General features: G+C 46.1%; 1 protein-coding gene across 3 annotated transcripts in view; it reads right to left on the reverse strand.

Annotated features, from left to right (window-relative positions):
* Positions 1 to 13301, reverse strand: part of STXBP5L (syntaxin binding protein 5L) — a 354593-nt gene that overhangs the window by 58464 nt on the left and 282828 nt on the right. Inside the window, exon 20 of one of the 3 annotated variants that reach the window (XM_067546370.1) lies at positions 2802 to 2852. The exons of the other annotated variants lie outside the window; for them this stretch is intronic. Within the exon in view, the coding sequence (XP_067402471.1) occupies positions 2802 to 2852 (51 nt within the window). The remainder of the gene's footprint in view (positions 1 to 2801; positions 2853 to 13301) is intronic. 3 annotated transcript variants of the gene reach the window in all.

Raw genomic sequence — 13301 nt, forward strand, 5'->3', positions numbered from 1 at the left:
TCACCGGAAAGGTGGGAGATGAGAGTTCAATTCTCTGGTCTTTATCAGGCAGAGGGAGGATGTAAACTGTCTCTCTCACTTCCTGGGTTAGTGCACTAACCACTGAATTAAAGGGCATGGGTGGGATGGCACTTCCTCCTCCGGCAGCATTTTATAGTGGACCCAATCTGTTAGGCAGCCTCTGAGCATGCCCACTGGCTAGGGTGCTGCAGGCAAGATAGGTGGGGGAATGGCTGGTTTGAGGATCCCACTGCGGTTTAAGTGGCTGAGTGTCAGGACTGAGGTAGCTAGGTATATGCTCAGGAGCAGATTGTTAGGGGATTTTACTGGTGGAACTTTAGGATACTAGGAAATCTAGGAACCTACAGGGGTAGGTGGCAAGGGTTTTGAGGATCTGTATTTTGGATTTAGGAGCTAAAATTCCTGAATTCCTTTGTGGATCTAGCTCTAAGTACATTTTTTTTCTCCAGCCTAGTTTTAAACGTTTCAAATGAGGAAGGTTCCAGAACAGCTCATCAGATTGTATATTTTAGACCATTATCATGTCTCCCACGCCCTTAACAGTCAATGAGCCAAGCTGAATTTATTTAGCTCTTTCAGTCTTGCCAATCAGTTTTTCCCACCCCCTAATCTTTTATTTTGTTGTTCACTAAATTTCCTCTAATTTGTTAACAGTTTCCTGATAAAGCCAACAACAGAATTTAATATGCCACATGTGGTTGCAAGACAGCTGTAGGGAGGGGAGTTATTATTTCTCTGATCCAACATGAGGCATCTGTACTTGAAGTCCAAAGCTACATTGATCTTTTTTGGAGCCATATCACTTTGCACACTCCAATTTCTCTCACTAGGAGACATGCACAGGTAAACAGATGCACAGCTGTTCCTCAAGAGGGCGGTGAGAAAAAACATACTCCCTTTGTTATAAAAGGTTGAGGATCTTGGAAAACTATTAATTATTGATAAAGAATAGGCAAGGAAATACTGAGAAACTATAACTATTAATAAAGATTACATGCATCCTAGAATGTGAGGAGAATTAGCTAATGAATTTACTGAGCTCCTTACAATTATGCTTGAAAAATCACATAGAAGGAGGCACTAGAAAACTTGGAAGTTAAGAAATTGTAGTACTGATATTCAAACAAAGGAAAGAAAAGTTATCCTGGCAATTATTGTCCTGTAAAACTAATTTCCATACCTAGTAAAATAATGTAAAAAGAACTGTTCGCACATCCAGACAGTATTGGAACAACAGGCAGAATGGGATTCAAAAGAATAAATCATGTCAGAAAATTTGATTGCCTTTTTTGTTAGAATTACAAAATGGGTGGACATAAAAATATTTTACATGTGTTTTTGGATTTTAGTATTACATTTAATAGTGACCCCTGAAATTTGAATTACTGGATTAATTTCCCTAGACGTGTTAGGTCTATTTTTTCAAAATGAATCATATTTTATTATTATTTCTACCCTATTATTTCCTACCTCTTTAGACCAGTTTGTATCATTTCTCTGGCCTCACTGGGGTTTGCAGCTGCACACAATTTAGTATCAACCGCATATTTCATCAATATCCTTTGTATTCCCTTTCCTGGATCATTGATAAAGATATTAAATAAGACGGTCTTAGTGCTGATTACTATTCTACCCAACAGACACCTCTTTCCAATGCCAGACTTCACGTAGCATTACCCTTTGTTTATGCTCTGGCATCCAGTTTTCAATCCATATGATAGTGTTTTTATTCAAGCCAATTTAAATTAATTTTTCAGTTCAGATTTCAGGAGTCACTATCAAGTGACGTCAACATTCTTTCGCTAGGGACAAAAGTTAGTGTTACAGGACAGCAATTGCCAGTGTCACTCTTCTTTACTTTTTCCCCTTAATACCACTACTACAGTTTGAGAGCCAAATAGACTTCTCATGACTGAGAGTCTTTATAAGATATTTCTTCTAAAAATCTTTTGTGAGAGCCTTTTAAACCAAATAAACTTGACTTGGCTCACCCTGACTCCTACCATTCCCCAGACCAGACCACAGAAGAGGGATAGGGACCAGGGGATGGTGCTATGCTAAGCTCACCTTAAATATGGAGGAGGGACATCTATGCCTGGGGCCCCCTTCATGTGTTTCTCTAAAACGGCATGATCCGACCCAATTACTTTCAGTTAATCTGGCCTCTTTTAAATGTTGGTTTTAGGCTCCCTGGGCTCAAGTTTTGCCCTCATTTACTGTTCCACTTCACTAAAATAATTAAAGAAGTTAGTTGAGGAATAAGACACAACAATCATTCAAGTGTATTTAAGAGCTGATTACTGTATGTTTCAAGTGGTGTTCTGAAACACAAATGGCCGAGACCTGACCCGACGCTAGAGAAGTGCAATAGTCAGTATAAAATACATAGGCCTAAGTGTCTCATCACGTTTATGAAATGGAATTTATACATAAAATTAGGAAAATAGACTAGTTCATGCACTGCGTGTTAAAGACACAGATAAACATCACTGACAATCAATCAGAATGTGTCCAAAGGTCTGAAGTAATTTCATTATAAAAAATTACACACCAAGTGTGCAATGACTTGCAAAAATGTAATTAAATGAAAAATGAGTGTTAAACAAGTAAAATGCTGAATGCTGCCAACAGAACTGTATGGGTTAGTAGGTGGTTTTTAAGAAAGCCTTTTCAAACAAAGCCTTCAAAGGTCATCGTGCTACTTTATGGATCAGTTGGTAAAAATGTTTTGCCAAATGAATGTAAGGAAACTTAAAACTGTTGGCTTTCGCCTACCGTACCAAGATCAGTCTTAAGATCTGTTGGCAGACTTAACTTTCTTGATCCTTTAACTGAAACAACAGAAAAAGGAGAAAGGCAGTTGTTAATAATTAAGAAAGAAGAAGGAATGTGGGAGAACAACATGCCATCTTCTGGTTAAAATCATGTTGCACATTTTATATCAGCATATAAAGGCTGAAATGGTGCTCAAATGTTGTGTTCAGAAAGAAGTGAATGGTCCTTTACAAAGTTTTTGCTGTGTATTGCAATATCTTACCTTACTATGATAGGCATAACAAAAAGGCAAATGAGATTAAGGCAAATGTTGCAAACATTGATGATGTAGAAGATCACAAAAGGAATTGTAATACCTGGAAACCAATTTAATAAGAGGATGCTACTGTGTCAATGGGTTCTGATGACATCATACCTTAAGACATCAACCATAAAGGAGTGGGCTTATTGCATATATGATGGAGGCAGCACACATATTATAGATGAGAGAACAGATTGCATTGAAATAGCTTTAAGATAAAATTTAATATTTTCTAGAAATCAAAACCCTATACTCAGTTTATTTCATTTGCTGAAAACTTAATGAGAGATTACCTGAAAATTGTTGGAGTTAAGAATCTCTCATTTTGCTTTTGTTCAGAAACTTTTCCTTCAGTATTATTTCAACACAAACAACATTTTAAGCCACAAGCACCAGAGAGAAATTCAAATGTAGCATGCCTTGTAGCAGTCAAAAGGATTCTGAATTTGGACAAAATGCCTTAGGGAGTCATTTATTAAGTACTTAGAAGATTGTTTTTCCAATGCAGGACTTTCATTTTAATTATATAATTCATTTTTGTTTTCAGAAATGCATGCCACTCTTTTTTATGTTCAAATCATACCTATATTGCCTGTTAATAAAAACGAACAATTAAATATTAATCAGCTAATTTTATTATCTTATTTTATTACATTATTTAGAACCCCATCCTGCAGTTGCCTTTCAAATCCATGTAAGTTTTGATTAAGGACTTTTTTTAAACGAGACTGAGCTGATATGTGGTTACTTCTCTTAGCCAATGTGACACTTTATCCAAATTCACTAATCTGACTTTTTAAACACTAGGTCTAAAATCTTCAAACTTGGGTACCAAGCTTAGAGCTGGGTAAAAAATTTTGGCTACATTTTTTTTCAGAAAAAAATGCAGATTCATTGACACAAACACTTTGCATATTCGTATAGGTTTCACAGAATTATTTGTGTCAAGCCTCCCTCAAAAAATCTTTTGTTTTACTATTTTTTTAAATTAAATGTTTCAGTGTTTTTGTTTGAAACAACTTTTTGTGAAAAAATTTCCTATACATTTATTTTAAAATATGAAAAATGTAAAAAAAAAAAAATGCTTGAAATCAAAACAAATGTTTCATTTCAGGTTGAATGAAACATTTAACTTGACCTAAATTAATATTCTTTTTTGATTTACCAAACATTTTTTAAAAATCTGTTTTCAGTTTGACATGGAACACATCTTTCCTCTACTTCTTGGAATTGCCATCGAATCAAAAAAACCATTATCACACAGCTCTAGCCCAGAATTAGTCTCCTAAACCCATAACTAGGCACCTGTACAAAAGTGACTTGGTTTTCAGAAAAGTTGAAAATCCTTAAAAGGCACTGAATTGAATGGAAGATACAGTGTTGCAAGTGTTCAGCAACTTTGAAAAATCAGGCTACTTTTATTCAGGTGCCTAAATATGGATGTAGGGGCCTAACTCTACGCACCCAAGTTTGAAGAGTTTGGCCTAATTAAAAAACCAACAAAAATATCTCAGACAGTTAAACTGAACCCATCTCAATAGGTCTCTGTAAGAACAAATTGCAAAAAAGGTTGTGACAGTCACAGGTTCAATTATTCCCTGGTGATCTTGTTGCTTAAGTTAGATTCTGATTAAGGATGTTGAATTCACGTGCCTGGTAGCTCTTGGTGGCAATAATCAAGTTGGCTGGCCACACACACTCACCCACCACACCATTTCATACTTCCAGATGCCAAGACAGCCTCTTGTGTTCAATTCACTTCCACTCCTCTGGCAAGTGGGAATAGATTGTTCATATACCAATGATTCTAGCTAGCTAATTGGACAAACTGTGACCCTACAGCAAAACAGGCAAGAAGTCACAGTCAGAATGTTTCCACTCTGCATATCCTGCAGCCAGGAGGAGAAACTGTTGGAATAATTTGAAAGAGGATGTAATTCTAAAAAACCTGACAGGCTGATCAAATAGCTGCATCTGCCCTCCTCCTCTCCTTTCTAAGCCCTTTCCTTCTGTCCTCTTCTCTCTTAATCTCATGTTGTTTTCCTCTGACCACTCCACCCTTGCTTCCCCCTTCTTAAGTGCCATTCCCCTCTGTTTTTATAGGAAGTTGCACAGGTATAACTAAGAGCAGACTAACTGCCCCAATTATATACCCATCTGAACTAGATTCTGTACAGACACATAGTAAAAGACAGTCCCTGCCCTGAAGAGTTTATAATCTAAATAGATAAGACACACAAAGGGTGTGTGGGGGGAAATAGGCACGGAGTGATTAAATGACTTGCCCAAGCACACAATTGGTCAGAAGCAGAGCCAGAGTGAAAACCCAGGTCTCCTGATTCCCATTCTAGTGTGCTATACATTAGCCATACAGTTTACCATTAATAATCCAATTAAGCCACCAAGATAGCATTAAATCCCTAATTATACGTTTCAAGAGACAAAGAGGTGCTTGCAACCATGACATATTATGTTATTATTCTGTCAGATTTCACAACAGAAACACAGTCAAAGCAAATCTCTACCTCGTTTACTTGATTCAGGGCATAAAAGTTTCATCTGAAGCCTCAGAATTTATGGCCTGGTTTTTCAGAGAGATACTGAGCACTTATAGTTCACCTGTAGAGTGAAGGTAGTATAAAGCCTTAATTTTTGAACTCCAAATCATAGACCATAAATGAAAAAACAAGGTTACTTACCAGTAACCGATGTTCTTCAAGATGTGTTGCTCATGTCCTTTCCACTATAGGTGTGTGCACGCCTCCGTGCATGGCTACTGGAACTTTTTTCCCCTTAGCAGACCCCATAGGGTCGGCTCTAGCGCCCCCTGGAGTCCCGCGCACATGCTGTGGTATATGAGGTGCTGCCAGCCCTACGCCCCCTCAGTCCCTTCTTTCCGCCAATTCCGGTGGCAGGGATGGGAGGTGGGTTGTGGAATGGACATGAGCAACACATCTCAAAGAACATCAGTTACTGGTAAGTAACCTTGTTTTCTTCTTCGAGTGCTTGCTCATGTCATTCCACTATAGGTGACTAACAAGCAGTACCTTGGAAATGGGTAGGAGTTAGTGGTGAGCTGCCTGCAGCACAGCTCCGCTGAAGCCACATCTTCCCGCGCCCGTTGGACAGAGGTATGGTGGGACGTGAAGGTATGTACCGCCAGCTTGGCAGCTGCTCTGAAGATACCCTGCCCTAGCACCTCTGCTAGGAAAGCTGTAGATGGAGCTTGAGTTCTGTTGAGTGAGCTGTGGTGGTGCCCGGAAGCGGCACCTTCACCTGCCCATAGCCGAACACGATGAAGGGAGTTATTCACAAGGAAAATGCGCTGGGCGGAGACTGGTGAACCTTTCATCCAGTCGGCTGCTGCGAGGAAGAGCTGCATTGCTCTCCGGAATGGCCTCGTACACCTGATGTAGAAGCCAGGGCCCTCTCATGTTTTTAATGAGTGCCGCCTTCTCTTCTCCTCCAAACCGTGTGGTTCAGGGAAACATAGGGAGAATATATGCTGGTCACAATGAAACTGGGAAACCACCTTGGGCCGGAAGGCCCAGTGCGGCCTCAACCGAACCTTATCTTTATAGAATACAGTGGGGGGGGGGGGGGCGAGCTACAAGGTCAGAGCCCTGATCCTGGAGACCTTCCTTGCCGAGGTAAACACCCCCAGGAAGGCCACCTTCCCGGAAGGCAGGAGAAGAGGGCATGATGCTGTGGGTTCCAAGAGGAGGGCCCCGTGGGCCGGGAAGGACCAGGTCAAGATCCCAGGGAGGGACAGGGTCACGGACCTACGGATAGAGCCTCACACCTCCTTCAGGAATCTAACCAACATCAGATGGGAGAACCGCAATCCTCCCTCCAGCGACTGATGGAAGGCTGATATGGCTGCTAGGTGGGCTTTCAGGGAGGCTGCAGCCAGTCTCTGGAGCTTTAACTATGACAAGTATTTCCCAGATTGCCTGCACTGGTGAGAGGCTGGGCAGAATACCCCAGGACTCCTCCCGGCAGGCAACAGCCACTTCCACTTAACCCGGCACATGACCTACGTGGAGGGCTTCCTGCTACCCAGCAGCACTCACTGGACTTGCGCTGAGCGGCTCACTCATCGTCTCTTGGCCACCGATCTGCCACTCTCTGTGGTGCCTAAGGTGGGCTATCAAGAAATCCAGCAGTATGCTGAACCTGTGCTGGTGTGGCCAGGCTGGAACAATCGAGATGGCATCTGTTTAACTCCTCCTCATCTTTAGCAGGACTATATGCAGGAGGGGAAAGGTGGGAAAGTGAATATGAAGCTCTCTAACTGCTACAGACGGATGGCGCTGATAATCGACCCTGCCCCTTGACCACGGAGACAGCAGCACTGTGGATACCTCATGCTGCAGTCCAATACAGACAGATTCCCCTTGTGGAAACCCCCCCTCCAGTCGGTCGTAGATGCCCTTAATGGGCACAGTGACTCCTCGTGGTGAGGAAGAGCGACCCCTTGACATGGTCCGCCTCGTCATTCCTCACCCCTGGGAGGTGATCACCACCAGGTCCTAAGGACCGATAGGTTCCCTTCATAAGGCTGATGAATGGGCTCCCCCTGTCTATGTAGTACATGGTCGCTGCACTGTTTGTCAGCACCCGTACTGCCCTGTCCTCAATAAAGCAGAGGGATATTCTGCAAGCCCTGTGAATGTTTCGCAGATTTTTACATTGGTGTGTCGACTTCTCTCCTCCCTTGGCCAGATGCATTGTGAGCCGAGGTCAGCGCTGATACTGCACTTTACCCTCTGCCCGAGGCGTCCGATATCAGGGTAACTGGAGGAGCCTGCTCCATGAATTGAACGCCCCTTCACAATCCCAAGGAGTCGTCCACCAGTCTAGAGATGGGGAGGGGACCATAGCCTCCCGGTGCAGAAGTTACCTGCTCGGACTGTACACCAAGGCTTGTGGAGACTGAAGCGGCCTAAGCATCAGGCTAGCTAGCCTCACCACATAGGTGCAGGCCACCCTGTGACCTACCTGCTGTCGGCAATGTTTGGCTGCTGTCATAGGGCATTTGTGCAGGTCGGCCATCCTGAGGGACACTGCCTCACAGCGTGGCTGGGGCAAGGAGCTCTGGCCCGGGAAGCAACCAGTCATGCCGATGCATTCTATAGGCTGCACCTGAGTCAATGTGAACTTTGTTTGTTTACTGGCAGGACCCACCAGCCACAAGTGGCGCTTGACTGGCTCGCCCTGCTCTGGACTTCGGACCTGGACCTGCCTCTGATCATCCGATCATCCAGGTATGGGCAAATCTTGCACCCCCTTTCTCTCATGTGTGCAGCTACCCCTTCCAGGCCTTCGGTAAACACCCTCGGGGCCGAGAACAGGCCACAGGGTAAAGCTGTAAAGCATTAGAGGTAGCCAACCCTACAAGGTGAAGGAAGCGTTGAAGATATGTGTCCCTGACGTCCAGGGAGGCATACCAGGCTCCTGTATCCAATACTGTAGCTGAGGAGACCATGCAAGACTTGAGTCCCTTGCAGTATTTGTGAGATGACATAGGTCTGACAGTCCTTAAATCCCCTTTTCTCGGGGGCGAGGAAGTACCTGGAGTAGGACCTCTTCTGCCGTGCCCCGAGGGGCCTTTCGCACTGCTCCGGGCTGAGGCGGCTTCAACCTCTTGGATGTGGAATTGCCACTGAGAGAGAGGAAGGGGGAGGTGTCGTGGGGGAAGGGGGTGGAGACGACCGGGGGGCCTAGCCTGCCGAACTATATCAAGGACCCAGTGGCCTGTAGGCATCCTGGCCCACAAACCGGAAGGAGGGTAGAGGCTAGGGCGCTGCGATTGCCCTATCGCTGAGATGACCCTTACTGAGGGCCTAAGGAGCCACTCAGGGCGGATGGTGTCTCCTAGGCCCCTTGACTCTGTCCCATTGCCCGTAGGTTCCGAGACAGCCGTGGCTGACAGCTCTGCTGCTGCTGTCCCTGGGACCTGCCTGACATCTAAAGGTCTATGGCGTGTAGTGGCCCAGGGAACAGAGCGTGATCTTGAAGTCCTTCCGACCACACAGCTTCGCATCCATCTGAACCGAAGACATGGCTGACTTGTCCAAGGGAGGGCCCCGGATGGGCTGCTGGACCTTTCGGACAACCTGGGGTTGCAGCCACTAACCTCTGAGCATGCTGATGGCGGGAGTATGGCTCTGCCCACAGAATCAGCAGCAACTGAGGATGACTGGAGTGCTGCTCTACCTCCCATGGTACCCTCTTCTGCAATGGTATACAAGTTCAGCTCCTGCTACCAGGCAGAGCCTCAGCAAAGCAGCTTACTGAGTCCCCCAAGGGCTCACCTTCTACTTGCTGGTAGTGCTATTGAATAAAATTTTTCTCCAAACAAGTCTGACTTGCAATCGCCCTTGTTCTCTGGAGTAGAGTACGGCTGCCCTGCCTATCCCTGTGGTTGGCGGCAACCACCACCAGGGACTTGTGATGAACTTGTGATGAACAAGTATTCAAGCCCCTTGCATGGGGTGTAATACTCTTCTCGACTCAGTTAGGTATCGGGCTATGGAGGAGGAGGTTTGCCATGAGGCCCTCCCTATCCTGAGCGCCCCTTTGTAGACCGGGAGGGCTACCCACACTGTGGGGGCCCACCGCTAGCACACTAAAGAGATTATCTGACGCCCCTTTAGCTCCTTCGCCTCCAGCCCCAAGGTGGAGGCCATCTCTTGAGTAGTTCCCAGTGTGCCCTAGAATCAACCAGGGCTCGGAAGCGTGCTTCAACTGGCAGGGAGAATGGGGGGGGATGGTTCTGCAGGCCGCAGCACCTCTTCCTGTCGACAGGCAGTCCCCACAGGAGTCCCTGCCCATGGGGCCAAGTCGTCATGTGAGGGCGAATGGTGGCCCTTTCCTTGTATCTGAGGCACTGACTGCATCCCTGAGGGGTTGACGGACTGTGGTCCCATCCCGCCCTAGGAAACCCCATAGGCCTCCATACAGCCATTGGGGTGACCATTGCCTCTGAGGTCATCCGGGGCTACATGTGCCTGGAGCTCTGGCACCTTTCGTTGGTGGTGGCTCCCCCAGCTACTACATCCCCAAAGGGACACTGAGGCACCATCAAAAGACCCCGGTGAGGTGCCCCAAAGGCTCTCACTGTGCAGTACCGTCGCTCCAGAGAGCATCCCCTCAACATCAATGACCTCGACTACCAGGTTTGACGTGGGTACCACGGTCAGAGCAGGCGTACGGACAATGCTTCGGCAAGCTGGGCTTACCTGAGCATCATCCCGGTACCGAGGACTTTGCGCTCTGCATGCATCTCGGCGCCGAGTTATACTCTGGTGACCAGGTTCTGCCCGGCCTCAGTGCAAGGCGAACTCCTCGGTGCCGAGTCTGTCTCCAGCCACTGAGTGTAGCGCAGCCTCAGTGCAGAGCGAATCCTCGGTGCTGAGTCTGTCTCCGGCAACTGGGTTTGGCCCCACCCGGCGAATTCCTTGGTACCGTGACTGTCTCCGGTGACCGGGATCAGCGCTGCATCATTGCGGGCAAACTCTCCGCTGCCGGAGCGGTGGGATGGACCTCACCCGGTGCCTGAGGGTCAAGACCAGTGTTGGGTGGGTGACTTCGCTTTCCGCCTCGATGCAGGTCGGTCTGGTGACCGCGACCTGAGATAACTTCTAGGGGAGTGTTTCTGCTCTACCCTAGGAAACCGGTGTGCAGGAGATCTTCCTCCCTGTACCAGGGACCTCCTGAGCCATTCAGGGGGTCCCAATAAGGGCTCCCTCCGTAACGCCAGCCCCTTCTCGCTCGTGGAGGTATGGGCAGCGGTGGCATATGCAAGGCCAACAAGGCTCTTGCCGACCGATGGCCTCTGAGTTTGATGATGCCATTAGGTGCCAAGGGGCTCCCCCACTCCCAAGAGTCGGGGAAAGTTCCCTGGCTGGAGACGCTGGGAGCGGATCGGTGCTCCACCCCCTGCCTGCTTAGACAGTGCGGGGGAGTATCCACGCTCCGAGCGCTGATACCGTCTCTTCATGGTGCCAAGATGGGTCAGTGCCGACGGTGCCCTCTGCACCGGCGGCACGCTGCGTACCGCAGCGGGTTGGTTCGGAGCCAGTCAGGAGCTCCATGAGCGAGACTTTCAGGCAGATTTTCTGGAGGTCCAAAAGCCTTGCAGATCCATTCATCTCCTTACAAGGGTTCCCCCCTCCCTCTCCCTCCCCGCACTTCAGGCAGGGGGTCACTTAGCGGGAAAGCCTTCTCACTGAAAGCACATGGCTTGAAGCCATGAGACCGGAGCATACCCGCTCCCAGTAAAGTCTCAGCTAGACTACTTCACGCTGTAGACTAACTACCACTAACAACAGTTATTAAGTTAACTAACTAACTAAGACAAAAAATCATTACTTAAAGTCCAAACACGGGGAATTAAGCGCTTGCAGTGCAAGCACAGGCAGGTCCAGTAACCGTCATGGGTGGAAAGAAGGGACTGAGGGGGCGTAGAGCCGGCAGTGCCTCATGTACCGCGGCATGTGTGCGGGACTCTAGGGGGCACCAGATCTGGCCCTACGGGATCTGCTAAAGGAAATAAAGTTCCGGTAGCCATGCATGGAGGAGTGCACACACCTATAGTGGAATGGATATGTGCAAGCACTCGAAGAAGAATGTAATTTGGCTTTCTTCATTCAAAGAATGAATCTTGCACTCCTGAGTTAAAATAAGGCATCATAATAACACTCACAAAGAATGAGCTCAAAACATCAATCAACATATTTCTTTCCACTGCCTGAGATTTTTAAACAGGCAATAAATCAATCAAATGTCACTGTATGGTAAACCATACTGTCATCATGAGAGACGCATTAAAAATTGTTTACATTCTGCATTTTTTACTAACTCATGAGTCCATTAAAAGGAGACTTTTTGTTTAATCTGCCACAAACCAGGTATCCACATACAAATAGAATTTTCCAAATTGTTTTGTTAAAATTCATTTCCCATCAATTTATATTACCATGAATCCAACACTGTACCATTTAAATGCTAATCAAACTGCATGGGCATACTAGCAAAAAGACTGCTCTCCAGCTCTCCCGCCAAATCCCAACAAAGTGTGGGCTTGAATTTTTTTCCCCTTACTCAAAAGACAGTATGAGGCACACTGAGTTTGAGAAATCTTTCCATCAAGCCATGTCATTCCATGTTCTAGTTCAAAGGGCATTCAGAATGGCATTATGATTTTCCAGTTGTATTCACCGCATCCCCGTGGCCTCTAAAATCATATAACAAGACTAAGTGGAAAGATAATCCTATGGAATAGATTTAAATTATTGCCTACTGGAACTGGTTGGATTTGTACTGTAACTAGGACACTGTCATCATGTATAAAATAAGGAGTATTCCATCAATGCTGCATCAACTCGGGGTTCTAATATTCACAGCATAGACTCTACAAGTAGAGGCATCAGTGACACAACTCAAATGACAAATTTTGGTGGAAAAATAGGATCAGATAATTAGATGAAATTCTTGAGTGTTCCTGGATTAAATTGTATTTAAAAGGCCTGATTTTATACTACCAGTGCCAAGGGCCAGGAAGTAGAAAATACACGAGGAGCAGGGTTTGATGCTGCAAGTACCATTTTGCTGGGGAACCTGGAGTTAGCCAATGCAGGGAAAGCACCGGGTAGGATCACACTGTGAGTGGTGCGGCAGGATATGTGCCTATTTATCTAAGCAGCCTCCATCAGCAGAGTTCTTATGGAGGCCTGGCTACAACTGAAAGGGCCCTCGATTCCAGACAAAATCCAGCCACAAGCTCTGTTCTGGAAGTGAGGCTGTGAATTACTCAGTGTGCCAAAGGAGAGAAATTCGCACCCTTTTGCACCAGTGAGAGTGACTCTGGTCCTCTAAATAGATTTTCTGTTTCTGATGTATTTGTCTTACTGCCCCTTCTGTAAATGTGGATTGGCGGTTTGCTTGCACAAGTGGGTAGGGTGGACATCCGAGGACTGTGCAGAGGTCGCTATGGAGCCTAGTTCCATGGGCTCCCACATCAAATGAACAGTGTTGGGATTAAAGGGAGTAGCGGCACTGTGGTTAGTGAATCCATAACAATGCAGATTCCCCAGTCATCTCCTCATAAAAGGCAAGGGCCAATAACTACAGGGGTTGCTGAAGCCCTGAGGCTACATCAAGATTTGAAATGGTTCCATATCTTGGAGATTTCCACACA

The sequence above is a fragment of the Emydura macquarii genome, unplaced genomic scaffold (assembly GCF_026122565.2).
Source record: "Emydura macquarii macquarii isolate MOO-44397 ecotype Brisbane River unplaced genomic scaffold, CSIRO-AGI_Emac_v2 contig_1119, whole genome shotgun sequence".
Classification (NCBI taxonomy): Eukaryota; Metazoa; Chordata; order Testudines; family Chelidae; genus Emydura; species Emydura macquarii.